Consider the following 11,742-nt stretch of genomic DNA (forward strand, 5'->3'; position numbering starts at 1 on the left):
AAATGCAAGATCATCACAATATTTTCTACTTGCAACCCCGAAGTCCTATGGTTGCATGTTACAGCATCATATTGCCACCTGCCTTCACTTGAATGGACTATTCCACCCATCCCCTCCTTGATAAAAAGAGAGCACACTCTATGCTACAGGTTATCAAGCCTGCTCCCTTGAATAAAGCACAATGCAAGGGGATCCAATCACATCTTATCCTTTCACAGCTCGACAGAAGATTGTAAGCCCCAAAACCGCACCTAAGCTTCGGGTATCCAATCTACCTCTTCCATTGAGTCACTTATGAAGGCCTAGGCTGACTACTGCCATCAGTATTCTAAACACAAATAAGCATTTTTATAAAGAAGAGAACCCAAGTTTTGGATAAAATGGGAAGATGGTCTATGACCAAGCCTAAAACCAGATAGAGTCCAATAAATCACCAAACATAACATGCAGCAAACAAGCTTTAAAAATCACAGCACATCAGTTATATATTAACTGGATTACCATCACTAATTTGTGTGCTAGCCTAGGAGAATATCCTCTGACCCACATCTTTGATTGAGCTTATTCCATACATATAAAAACAATGATTCAACAGCCATATGGCAGCAAGACCCCAAGCTTTCAAAAGCAAATGGAAACAAGGGGCACATCTACATCATTGCTATCATCATCTTCACATGCAACAACTATATCAAAGTGGCGGCGGGCCGGTCGGATCTCCAGCTTGGCTATCTCCTTTGCAAGGTCCAAAACTTTCCTATCCAACCTCTCTCTATGCTTAGGAAAGATATTATTATAAAGCAAGCTCTGCCCACATGATATGCTGTATGCCGTTAAGCTCTTTGCTTGGAACCACTCCAACAACTCACGGAGTGTCAGATTCTCAGCTATCACCCAGCGATCCCATACGGACCAACTTTTTTCTTCATGCTTGAATACCTTTGGGGGTACAGGCTCTGCCATGGAGAAAAGTGGTAATGCTAGGTTGGCAAAGGTGTTTCGGTACTTCTCCACCTTGTGCCCCAGGAGGACCTTGTAAAGTTCTAAGCACACAAGGCCAGTTGCCAAGGCAGTAGTTGTGGCAATTGCAGGAATGATGCGTCCAGCAATGAACTTAGCTTTCAGCTTGTCCACCTCTGGGATACCATAGTTTCTAGCCCGCATGTTGGCAAGTCCAGCAATCAAATCCATGTGGAAGTTTGAGTCATCATCCTGCAATCAAAAATTCAGTAACAAATGAAAGGGGTGTTTACTATATTTAGAAAAGTAAGACAAAGTTTGAATGTGAGCATGCCTTCTCAAATTGTATAGGGTTCATCCGGAATCCTGCAGGTAAACTGCTGACTCCATCATCCAGCATCTTTATTAACTGGTCTATAACCATGGAGTCATCTGAGGCTGGTGTGTTCAGGCTCGTAGCTTTCTCATCTGTGACAATCTTCACGCCTTGTTTAGGTTGAAACTGAGGTAGTTCGATATTATCTACAGCCTCTGCTAGCTTCTTGGCATTCAAAGCCCAATCAGGAATAGCAATGCCGTACATTTCAGCCCTCAAAATAGCAGCTGCAGCTAAAAATGAAAGAAAAGAAGGATCCTGGGAGGTGAACTCAAGAGGATTAGGGAACCTCTTGGGAGCTGACCAGAACAAAGCACCAGTACTTGTTGTAGCATCCTCTGGAAATGTGTAGGTCAACTGCTTCACTCTGTTTGCAAAGTAGTCTTCAAACCTGAATTCAGGTGTCAGAAATATTAACTCAAATTACAGCTGGCAAACTCAGTACCCCTCTTCCCTTAACCCCCAAAAGCCTAAAAAGTAAAAACAGCCATGTAGATAATCAAGTCCCAATGGTTAAGAAAAGTATATTGCAAAGCTAACACTCCTCATGTAATGAATCTACTCGAAAAGCTAAAAAACCAAGTAAATACCTTTTACGGGCCCATAATATGCAATCCTCGAAAGTACTGCACTTCTCTGTTACTAAGCATTCAACAACTCTTTCCAGCAACTCTCGAGCCTGTGCATCTCCTGCTGACCTCATCGATGCCTTGTACTCCTCTGGCTTAGACAAAAACGTGTTTGCCTCGGCAGGAGTCTTTTCCAATAGACCCTCGAATTCTGATCGTGCCCAGGTAAGGCAGTGATTGATATTGTGGGGAAAAGAATGTACTGTGCACATAGGAGCCTGCTTCTCAGGAGGATCTCTGGAAGCCCCATAATTTTCAGTTAAGTGAGGTATAACCATCTGGGTGTTACACTTGGCACCCAAAGTGCCGGACTCCAACAGAGGCTTCTGAAAATACACACACCGAGAATCCACATAGAGCCTCGCATTGACATTGTCCAATGCATTAATGACCACATCAATACTTTCCCAAAATCCATCATCAAAGACACCTTCCGTATCTGGGCTAACCCTATTCTGCAGGGCCTCAACCCTGAGGCTCGGATTGATGGCTAAGGCAGCTGAGGCGGCCACTGTGGATTTGGCTTGCCCAATATTCCAGTCACGAAACAAGAACTGCCTGCTTAAGTTGCTCTTTTCAATAACATCATCATCGGTAACAATCAGCTTGCCCTTGCTACCACATGCGACCCCCATTAAAGCCAAGTTCTTCAAAAATTCACAACCAAGTGCACCAGCACCAACAACAAACACCTTCGCATCTTGCAGCTTCTCCTGCATCTGATGCCCAAAGATAGAAACTTGTGCATCATATCTGTTGTTTGAGCTGACCACATCCTGCTCCTGAAGTGGCTCAACTGGAAGAGACTCCAATGAGTCAAAGTAGAAGAACTGCAAGAGTGTAACCAATCAGAAACGACATTGCAGGAAGCAGTTCCAAGCAAAGCAGAAGCAGCAATGTAAATTCAGCAAGCTGCGCAAAGCCAACATCGCATTTTTCATCACTGGCAACAACCAAGTTCAAGACTTGCCTGAAATGAAGCAAAGCTATACAACAGACTCACCTGGAACAAAGGATGGAACTTGCCAGAACATGCCTTCATAACTTCTTGCCCCACAATGCCTCCAAACATCGCTGCCATTGGATTAAGAACAGCTCGAGCACCACTTGCAAAATGCTTGAGAACCTCTTCATCAACCATTTCTAACTTCAAATCTCCAGCCCCTTCATTGACCCGTTTTGCCAATTTGATGAGATTAAGAGCATCATTATCACTGCCAGGAGTAGGAAGACGTCCAAATTCAGCACGGAACTGGTCAAGAGCCTGGAAAGCCAGATGTAGTAATGGGGGGCGGTTGAACTTGGCAAAATCACTCAGAAGGAATTCACCCGGGCTTTGCAGAGCTTCACGTAATGATTTGAACTTCAGCAATTTAGGTTGCTTCACTTGAGTGACGATTCCCCCCTTCTCATATGCTCCAAATGAGGAGGTATCTTCTTCAAGGAAAAAGGAGTATGGTCTACAATTTTTCACCCGCCTTGGCTTCCCATCATTCAACTCGTTCATCCCATGGATTTCAGTGAAAACAACCATGTCACCATCTTGGAATTCCAGCCTTTCATCATCCACGCATGACACCAACGCTGGATTATCATTGCTGATGGATGCAATGATACCTGTATGAGGTTCTTCTCCATCAACATCAAAGACTGTGAACTCTGGACCAAAATCACAGAACACACTCCCAAAGAGCCCATGTAGATCTGCCTTGATAAAAGCAATTGGTGGTGTTTGTTGGCGACAGAATTCATCATAGGCAATGGCTTTTTCAAGAGTGATATCTGTAAAGACAACAGCCTGCAATTGTAACATACAAATTTCCACCGTAAGAAACTTGAACTGACATCATCTTTTTGACTGACCCCAACTTAACCTAAAACCAGGAAAAGCATGAGCAGGCACGCGCAGGTAACCCAAAACCAAGAAAAGCGTGTACACGCCCGCACAAATGCATGCATATACACACAAACGATATGAATATAGTTTACATATAGAAAAATAATAGCACTTTAAGAAAATAAAATTAGCATATAATGTATGTATGTTTACCTGAAAGCTAGACAGCAAGTCCTCTGTGATTTCAGATGTGTGAACTGTAACCGAGACAGCTGCATTCAGCTCTTGTAGCTTGTCAGCACAGGCAAGTGCTTTATTCTTCCCTATGTCAGACTCTGAAAGATAAAAGTTTGCCCCAAGATCCCATGAATCGACAGCCCTCGTGTCATGCAGCACCACAGATTTGACACCAGCCAGTATCACATTCTTTGCTGCAAACCCACATAATCATTAACAGGCTTCTCTGATCAGTGTTAACAAGCTCAATCACTACCACATAATCATTAACAGGCTTCCCTGATCAGTGTTAACAAGCTCAATCACTACTTCAGTCAAACACTACTATTAAGAATAGTCAAGGCCAAATGACAATATTTCATTGTGAAATCTTTCAAGTAGTTTTTTTGAACCATAGGGACTGTAATAACAGAACTCAAGCCATAATATTATCTACCTTGGAAAAAACAATAAGGAAACTCAATGATATAGTGAGTGCAAACAATCAATAATATTATCTACCTTAATAAGCCATAATATTATCTACCTTGGAAAAATCAATAAGGAAACTCAATGATATAGTGAGTGCAAACAATCTAGATTTGATGCATCACAGCCTATAGTTAAACTAAAATCTCATAAAGAAATTATTAATTATGGAATACTCCCAGTCTACAGTTTCAAAATAATAAAAAGTTATCGCCCAGGTGCATGATACTTTAACTAGATACTCCTTGCTGTGACGTGTCATGAAACCATGAAGGAAACTTAAATTGGGCAGCATTGTAAACCCCAATTTGTTCCAAGGGAGAGGCCCGGTGACTGGACTTCACATGTGCTCTGCATATATGATGGCTTGTGATCTGAATGCTGGCATAACTGGATTCTGGGAACTGGGTGGAAGTTGTCCCATAAATCTGTAACGTTTATCATTTCCTTTTAATCTTATGTGAATTGAATCTAATCTGCCCATTGAGATATGGACAAAAGTGGTGTTTGATCAGTTGTTCTCATGAATCTAACGTGGTGGATTACTCCGGCATGAATCAGCACCAAGGTCAACCGCTACTGGTTTGTTCTTAATTTTACCATGTCCAGTTCCAGTTGAATTGATCCTTAAGTTTCAACCTCTGCCTATTTCTGCACCTCCTCAACACCATGAGCGACTCCTTCCAGTACGAAATTTATCCCTCATCCAGTTTTCTCATTTTACAGTTGCCTCTTGCAGTAAACAGCCTCGTCTAGCAAGACAACATCCATACATAGATGACGTTCCACTGCCTAGAGTGTTGCTGTCCCTGTGCACAGCCTTGTCTAGCTTGGTTTGTCTTCAAAAGATTAAGCATAGCCCGATGTCCTTGAAGGACTCATATTTCATGAGCCTTGTTCCTAATGAGTACTCCTATTCAAGGACCACAAGGTTCATTCGTAGTGGTGCTCTGTCGAAAGGGGCTTAAGTGTACATTTCATCAAAAAGGGTAGGGTCTTCTCCAGTACTATGAAGAGGTTTCCTACCCCTACTCGTATATATCAAACTGATTCTGGCATTTCACTTGAATTGCACGCTAACAGAAGAACCCACCCTTCTGGGATGTTCTTACTTTTACGTTGTATCGATACAAACAAAAAGGTGTTCGAGCTTTTTTCCTCCTCAAAAAGTTAACCTGATGAATATAAAGATAGCATCCGCTCTGAGCCTTCCAAAGGCCCATCACATTAACTTTTTAAAAAATATTACAATTGGGGATGATTATGAAGCCCTTACCTATTTCAACTCCAAGGCCTTGAAGGCCTGAGATCAGCACGTTCGCACCAAAGAGACGACGCATGGTTTCTCTGCCGTAAACAGCCAGCTGACGGCTGTGCAAATCCTCATCAATGTCCATTTCAGATGGGCTGCCGTCAGATGCCATGGCCACTTGATGTTCCTCCTCACCTTCTGCCCTAATGTCCTCAGGCTGCAGTTTCTTCAAGGTGCTCCCCAACTCTCCCCCAGCAACTCGCTTTCTGGGAAGCATATAGTGGAAAGAGCTGAACAGAGCCAACATCACAACAATCTCATGGTCACACCATGCTGGCCATAATATGTTATGGTGCGATCGAGCATGATGAAAACATTTAATCATGGCCATACCATGCTTGTTAAATGATGTGATCAAACATGATGATAGCATTTAGTGATGGCCATGCCATGCCTACTCTACCATGCGGAGACTTAGGCAGCAACCAATCATGGGCAATTGGCACAAAGCTACTTATTGAAATATACAACGGTTCTTTGTTGAGTTGAGCAAGAAAAAAAAAATGATGCGGAACAAACCCTGAAATCGCAGAGATGATGAAAACGAGCAACAACCACGTTCTGGGAGTACGATTGAAAGGGGCCAGGTTAAACTAAATGTAAAAAATAGGGTAAAGGGCATAAGCATACGAACAGGCGGGTGATCAGATCGGCCTTTGATCAGGAATCTGGACAGCCAAAGGGCTAGGGTTATGGTTAGGGTTAAAATTAGGGTTAGAACTACACTGTTAAAAAGAATACCGATAAAAAGACTCACCAGGTGGGCTTTAATGAAGAGCTGGCAGCGGCGGACCTTCGCTCGCGGGTAGAAGAGGACGAAACAAATAATAATAATAATAATAAATAGCATAACATATATTAGTTGATGATGATGATGATCTTATATAAAGTCATGGCAAAGGAATGGAATGAACATGCATGTGTAACCAAGGGGGAAAGGACCTCCAAGGATGGAGTAGGGAAAGGACCTCCAAGGATGGAGTAGGTAAAGGACCTCAGTATGATGAGTTGCTCCATTGGCAAGCCACATCCCAACAAAAAAATTATTCTCGAGGTCCTTCCTCGCTCATTGTCAAGGCCGAAGAGGCAATACTGATGAGATGACCAAGTTGGCAAGGCAACATGAATTTATTCCTAACTAAGGTCCTTTCTTGGCCACCATCAAAATCTGAAGAGGTGGGGAGGCAGTAGAGATGATGACATAGTCAGCATTTTATTAGCTATTGACATGCACAAAGGATATCACACACTTGCAATGGCGGCATGCAAGTCCAAAAAGTGGGTATTTTGAGAAAGACGATGCTAAGATCTCTCCTCTGCACAAACACACAATTGTTATAGGGTAGTTCTTCCTAACCCATTCCTAAGCATGCCTTCTTGAGCGGGTACAATAACGAGTTAAGTTGGAATCACAAAGAAGGAAGATGTAACATCTTACATCAAGGGTAAATTTTGGAAATGAGTGTCTCGTGCTACTTTTATAGAAGCAATCTAATTAGTTCAAGATTCGTTAACCTTAGTTCTAAGCTGAGTGGTTCTTGCACTTAGATGTGAGGAAATGAGGTAGAAGCTAATTAGGATATGCAATTATGTGGGTGGCTCCTATTGCACAAGTACCTGCTTTAGAATGGACAAGTACCCGCTTTAGAATGCAAAATTCAAAAGACCTTCCCTTGAATTGTGTGAACACCCTAGCACATAGGTGCAATGAGCAAGGAAACGGTTGATGTGGAAACTATGGCTCCCTCGTGTCTTTTCTTAATACATGGCACTTGAATAAAGATCCATATATACATATATATATATATATATATATATATATATATATATACAAAGTGCAAGCAATTTTCTTACAGCTCACAAATATCATATGATATCACTTCATTCAATCTTTTCTTGTAAAAAAACCATGCCTTCATGGAAGGCTACAAAACTTTAAAGCTAGTGGTTCATGGGCCCATTATTTTAATCATTCATCCTACAAGAAGATCCTTGTAAGAAAAGAAGAGGAAAGTACAAAGTGAAGGATATTTCAAGTAGAGTATACAAAGGATTAAAAAGATAGACACTCAAAAAAGCAGCAACTTGATACCCACAAATGTCTTTGATTTTTTGGAGTTATTGAAGTGTCTTGTGTGCCCTAAGCATAATCAATAGAAAAAGGATGAAGAGGTTGCCAAGAACATGGAACATGTAGAGAGTGTGGTTTTAGCCATATTTTTATTAATTAGAAAACTAAAAGAAAGACCATGTTTGGAAGGTCTACTTGTATTTCAACTTCATCATCTTAGTTAAGCAGGTGTGTATGGTTATAAGTAGTTATTTGTGATTACTCATATAGAATAATGATCCCCTTACTTTGAAAAGCCTCATGTCACAAACTAAATTGATGCAATAAATTTTATTACATTATTATGTGGTGCTCGCAACTCTCTGATATATACTAGTAACCCAAAACAAAAAACACAAAAAAACAAAGATAAGATAACAAAGTTCTATTTACAAAAGTTTTTCCCTACATTTCTTTTGCATGAACTAAAGGAGGGGTCACCTGTAAGCATGTGGAAATCTAATAAAGTAGGCATGCTTAAATAAAATGTTCCCCTCCCTTCAAAAATCCTTGTATCACAAACTAAAACAATATTGCAGTTTTTTTCTTACACTATTAAGTAGTGATAGCAAAGCTATGTTATATACTTGTAAAAAAGAAAGGGTAAGCACAAGAAACCAAAGGGCTCTCTTTAAGGATTTCCCTAGGGTGGAATAAAGGAAGGACCATCCATGTGTGCACATGAGAGAGAGAGAGAGAGAGAGAGAGAGAGAGAGAGAGAGAGAGAGAACCTTGGATTTTTAAGAAAACCTATAGAAAGATGAATAACTCAAAATAGAGAGAGTCTATAAATATATATTAAGAAAGTAACTTTTAATTTTTTTCCTTGCCTTTCTTAGCATGACTTAATAACATAGAAAAGCATTTTTAAAAGAAGAGGGATCATATATGTATAAAAGAAGAGGGATCATATATGTATAAAAGAAGAGGGATGCTTAAATTATGCCATGTTCTTGCACATAGAAAAACATTTTTAAAAGAAGAGGGATCGTGTATGTATAACAATTAGGCCTTTTGTAACTGTCTATAACTAAAGTGTTAAATCCATACTCAGTATTTATGCTTGGTTATACCATGTTGAATAACTTGCCTACACTTTTTCTCACTAAGATGACCATGGTATAAAGGTATCTTCTTTATAAGAAAGCCTTCTTTATGAAGTTTCTTATCTTCACCTTTGTCTTTGCACTAGGTTTTCTAGGAAGAGGAAAGTGTTGTCAATCAACAAAGTGATATTTTGTGCAAAGTGACACCATCTTTATAGCAAGCCATCAAAAGAAACAGATACAAGCACCATGTAAAACTTTAACCTTCAATTTTTTCTAATAAACAAAAGATAAGAATGTAATAGTTGTTATGTCTATGGCCTTTTTGCACACACAAATGCATAAATCCAACTATGCCATGATCATGGATAACAGCTATCGTAGTGATTCTGAGAAACAATGTCACTCCTATGATAGCCTTGGTGCATACAATAGTCATGGTGCTTTTTTAATCTCAAGTTGTGGTCCTCATTTACCTCTCAATTTTAAGAAGATAAATGAAGCTCTTTGCTAATCTTGAGATGTCTAAAGCACAAAGCAAGTTCCAATTATCTGTGGACTTAACAAATATGGTTCTAAAACCATGTTTTTAAAATTCTATACAACCAAAGTTGAACATGAGTATTCATCAGTCTTTTTATACCTTAAGTCTATGTATTGTAATATTTTGCACAATGTAGGACCATAAGATATCCAACTCATCAATGGGACTTGTCGTATGTACAAGAAGAATAAAAGTAAGTCACTTTGGCAACAAGATAAGCCTTACTAAAATAACAAGATATCCAATTGGTCAATGGGGCTTGTCGTGTACAAGAAGAACAAAACTAAGTCACTTTGGCAACAAGATATACCGTACTAAAACAACATATGTTGAATGAATAACAAAAAACAAACAATTGTATGTGCACAAAACATATTAGTTATCTTTATTATAAAAAAACAAACAATTGTATGTGCACAAAACATATTAGTTATCTTTATTATAAAATTTAATTATGTCTCTTAACATAAATTCTTCATACATTCATCTCAATAATCATGCCTTAATGTTAGGAATAATCAATCGTCATGGTCTCGTAGTTTTAGACTATTAATCCCTTAACTATCGTTGTGTATATTTTATCAATATGATCCAACGATGCCTCACCAAGATTTTATCCATAGTGTGATGTTACATTTCCATCTTCACACATGGGTACATGATAAAGACCCCTAGAGCCTTTTGCATTTGTATTTGGTGCAACTTAGTTCATTGAGTGGTCATGAGTATGCATGCATTTGTATTTGGTGCAACTTAGTTCATTAAGTGGTCATGGATACTTGTCTATCTATATTATTAGTCTGCATGGATTTATTTTTTTTATATAAAAATCCATGGAATCATGGATTTGGTAGCATCTTGCAAATTAGGTGTCTCTTTTGATGATCTTGTACTCTTTATAATATTAAGCAATAGAGAATGTCATTTTTTTCCTTCATGTCGAGTTGTAATCCTCTGTAGTGTTTGGGCTTTCTTTTGTTCTTGACCAACTTGTGTGCTATCTATTGAGAGTTACCCTTATCTCAATTAAGAACTTGAATGAATGTAAAGTCTAGATGCTTTCTTAAGTGATTTGAAGCTAAATTATAGAGACTAAAAAAGCTAGCAACACGTTGTCTTATGTGTGTGGAATCCTCATTTGGTAGAGAATTTAAACTTCTTCTTTCTTGTTATGTTAAGGTTTTGAGTTATTTTGGGTTCGTTGAGTTGTGGGATAATCTCATGGTGTTTGCCTAGGTTTTACACACATCCAAAGCACTAGAAAACACATACACACATTCAAAGCACTAGAAAACACATACACACATGCACAGATAGCACATGTAATAGTAGTGGGTGGAATCTCCGGTCTACCTCACTATTACCGAGCTAGATATACAATATATCATGGGAGTGTTGGCTCGAGTTGTGTCTAATAATCCAAAGGATTCCCAATGGAGTGTAGCAAAGAGGGTACTTAGATACCTCAATGGAACTCGAGACTTTGTTCTCACAGATGTGGGAATTTGATGAATTGAAATGGATTTCTAGATTTTGATTATGCTGTAGGTTTTCCCAACAAGGACGAGTACTCATGGAAATTAAATTTTATTAGCTAGAGGGGCCTTTCGCCTTTCTATAAGAAATAGACTACTAAATTTCTTAATCATCTATAAAAGCTGGTAATATAGTTTGGCTCAAAAGGCTACTTTCTACTCTTGATTTTCTTTATGTTACTTAGCCCATGCACATGTCTTTTGTGACAATACATCTATATGCATTAGCAATTAACCCATTTCATCATGAAAGAATCAAGCATATTGACATAACCAAGCATTTTGTAAGGGAAAGAGATCATATAATTGTGCATCATGTGGATGTGGACAACTTAGCATCACATATCTTTACACAAAGCCTTTGGGATCACATTTGTTTGTAAAGCACAATGAATCTCTTAGCCTTCATTCAAGGAAGGATGAACAAGCATAATAAGTGAAACCCCTTCCCTCACTTTGTAGCATCATGTTATTAGGATTATCTTGAGATAGTGTTGAACTCAGGGGAGGTGTTGAGGACTCGTGTTAACCCAATCACATAGAATCGTTAGCACATCCATAGAAGGTGGATGATTTATGATTATTAAGCTAATCTCATCATGGGTGCATAAATATCTTTCATGGGGTTTGTGATCACTAGACATGAAGGTGGCTAGATAAGGCCTAAGGTGGCTAGATAAGGCCTAAG

General features: G+C 39.2%; 1 protein-coding gene across 3 annotated transcripts; it reads right to left on the minus strand.

The window, feature by feature from the left end:
* Positions 1-459: 459 nt before the first annotated feature.
* On the minus strand, positions 460-6,645 carry LOC147620469 (ubiquitin-activating enzyme E1 1-like). 3 transcript variants are annotated; one of them, XM_086824694.1, is made up of 8 exons: positions 6,577-6,629; positions 6,339-6,487; positions 5,784-6,049; positions 4,016-4,233; positions 2,969-3,763; positions 1,927-2,795; positions 1,295-1,727; positions 460-1,212 (listed from the first exon to the last, which is right to left on the minus strand). In XM_086824694.1, exons 3-8 carry the CDS (start codon positions 6,034-6,036, stop codon positions 622-624), a joined length of 3,159 nt encoding a protein of 1,052 aa, XP_086680820.1. In that variant the 5' UTR covers positions 6,037-6,049; positions 6,339-6,487; positions 6,577-6,629; the 3' UTR covers positions 460-621. The 3 variants fall into 3 exon arrangements, with proteins under 3 accessions (XP_086680820.1, XP_086680821.1, XP_086680819.1); XM_086824695.1 differs by lacking the exon at positions 6,339-6,487 and having other exon boundaries at positions 6,577-6,645; XM_086824693.1 differs by lacking the exon at positions 6,577-6,629 and having other exon boundaries at positions 6,339-6,564.
* Positions 6,646-11,742: the final 5,097 nt, after the last annotated feature.

The sequence above is a fragment of the Cibotium barometz genome, chromosome 31 (genome assembly GCF_041138505.1).
Source record: "Cibotium barometz isolate CiBa-2024 chromosome 31, ASM4113850v1, whole genome shotgun sequence".
Lineage (NCBI taxonomy): Eukaryota > Viridiplantae > Streptophyta > Polypodiopsida > Cyatheales > Cibotiaceae > Cibotium > Cibotium barometz.

What these genes read in the sequence shown, in the direction of transcription:
- LOC147620469 (XM_086824695.1), bottom strand. Translation starts at nt 6,036, where the DNA reads ATGCTTCCCAGAAAGCGAGTTGCTGGGGGAGAGTTGGGGAGCACCTTG. An exon ending in AGTTCCATCCTTTGTTCCAG is followed by an intron (nt 2,796 to 2,968) that starts GTGAGTCTGTTG and finishes ACACTCTTGCAG; the next exon opens with TTCTTCTACTTTGACTCATT. An exon ending in ATATTATGGGCCCGTAAAAG is followed by an intron (nt 1,728 to 1,926) that starts GTATTTACTTGG and finishes ACCTGAATTCAG; the next exon opens with GTTTGAAGACTACTTTGCAA.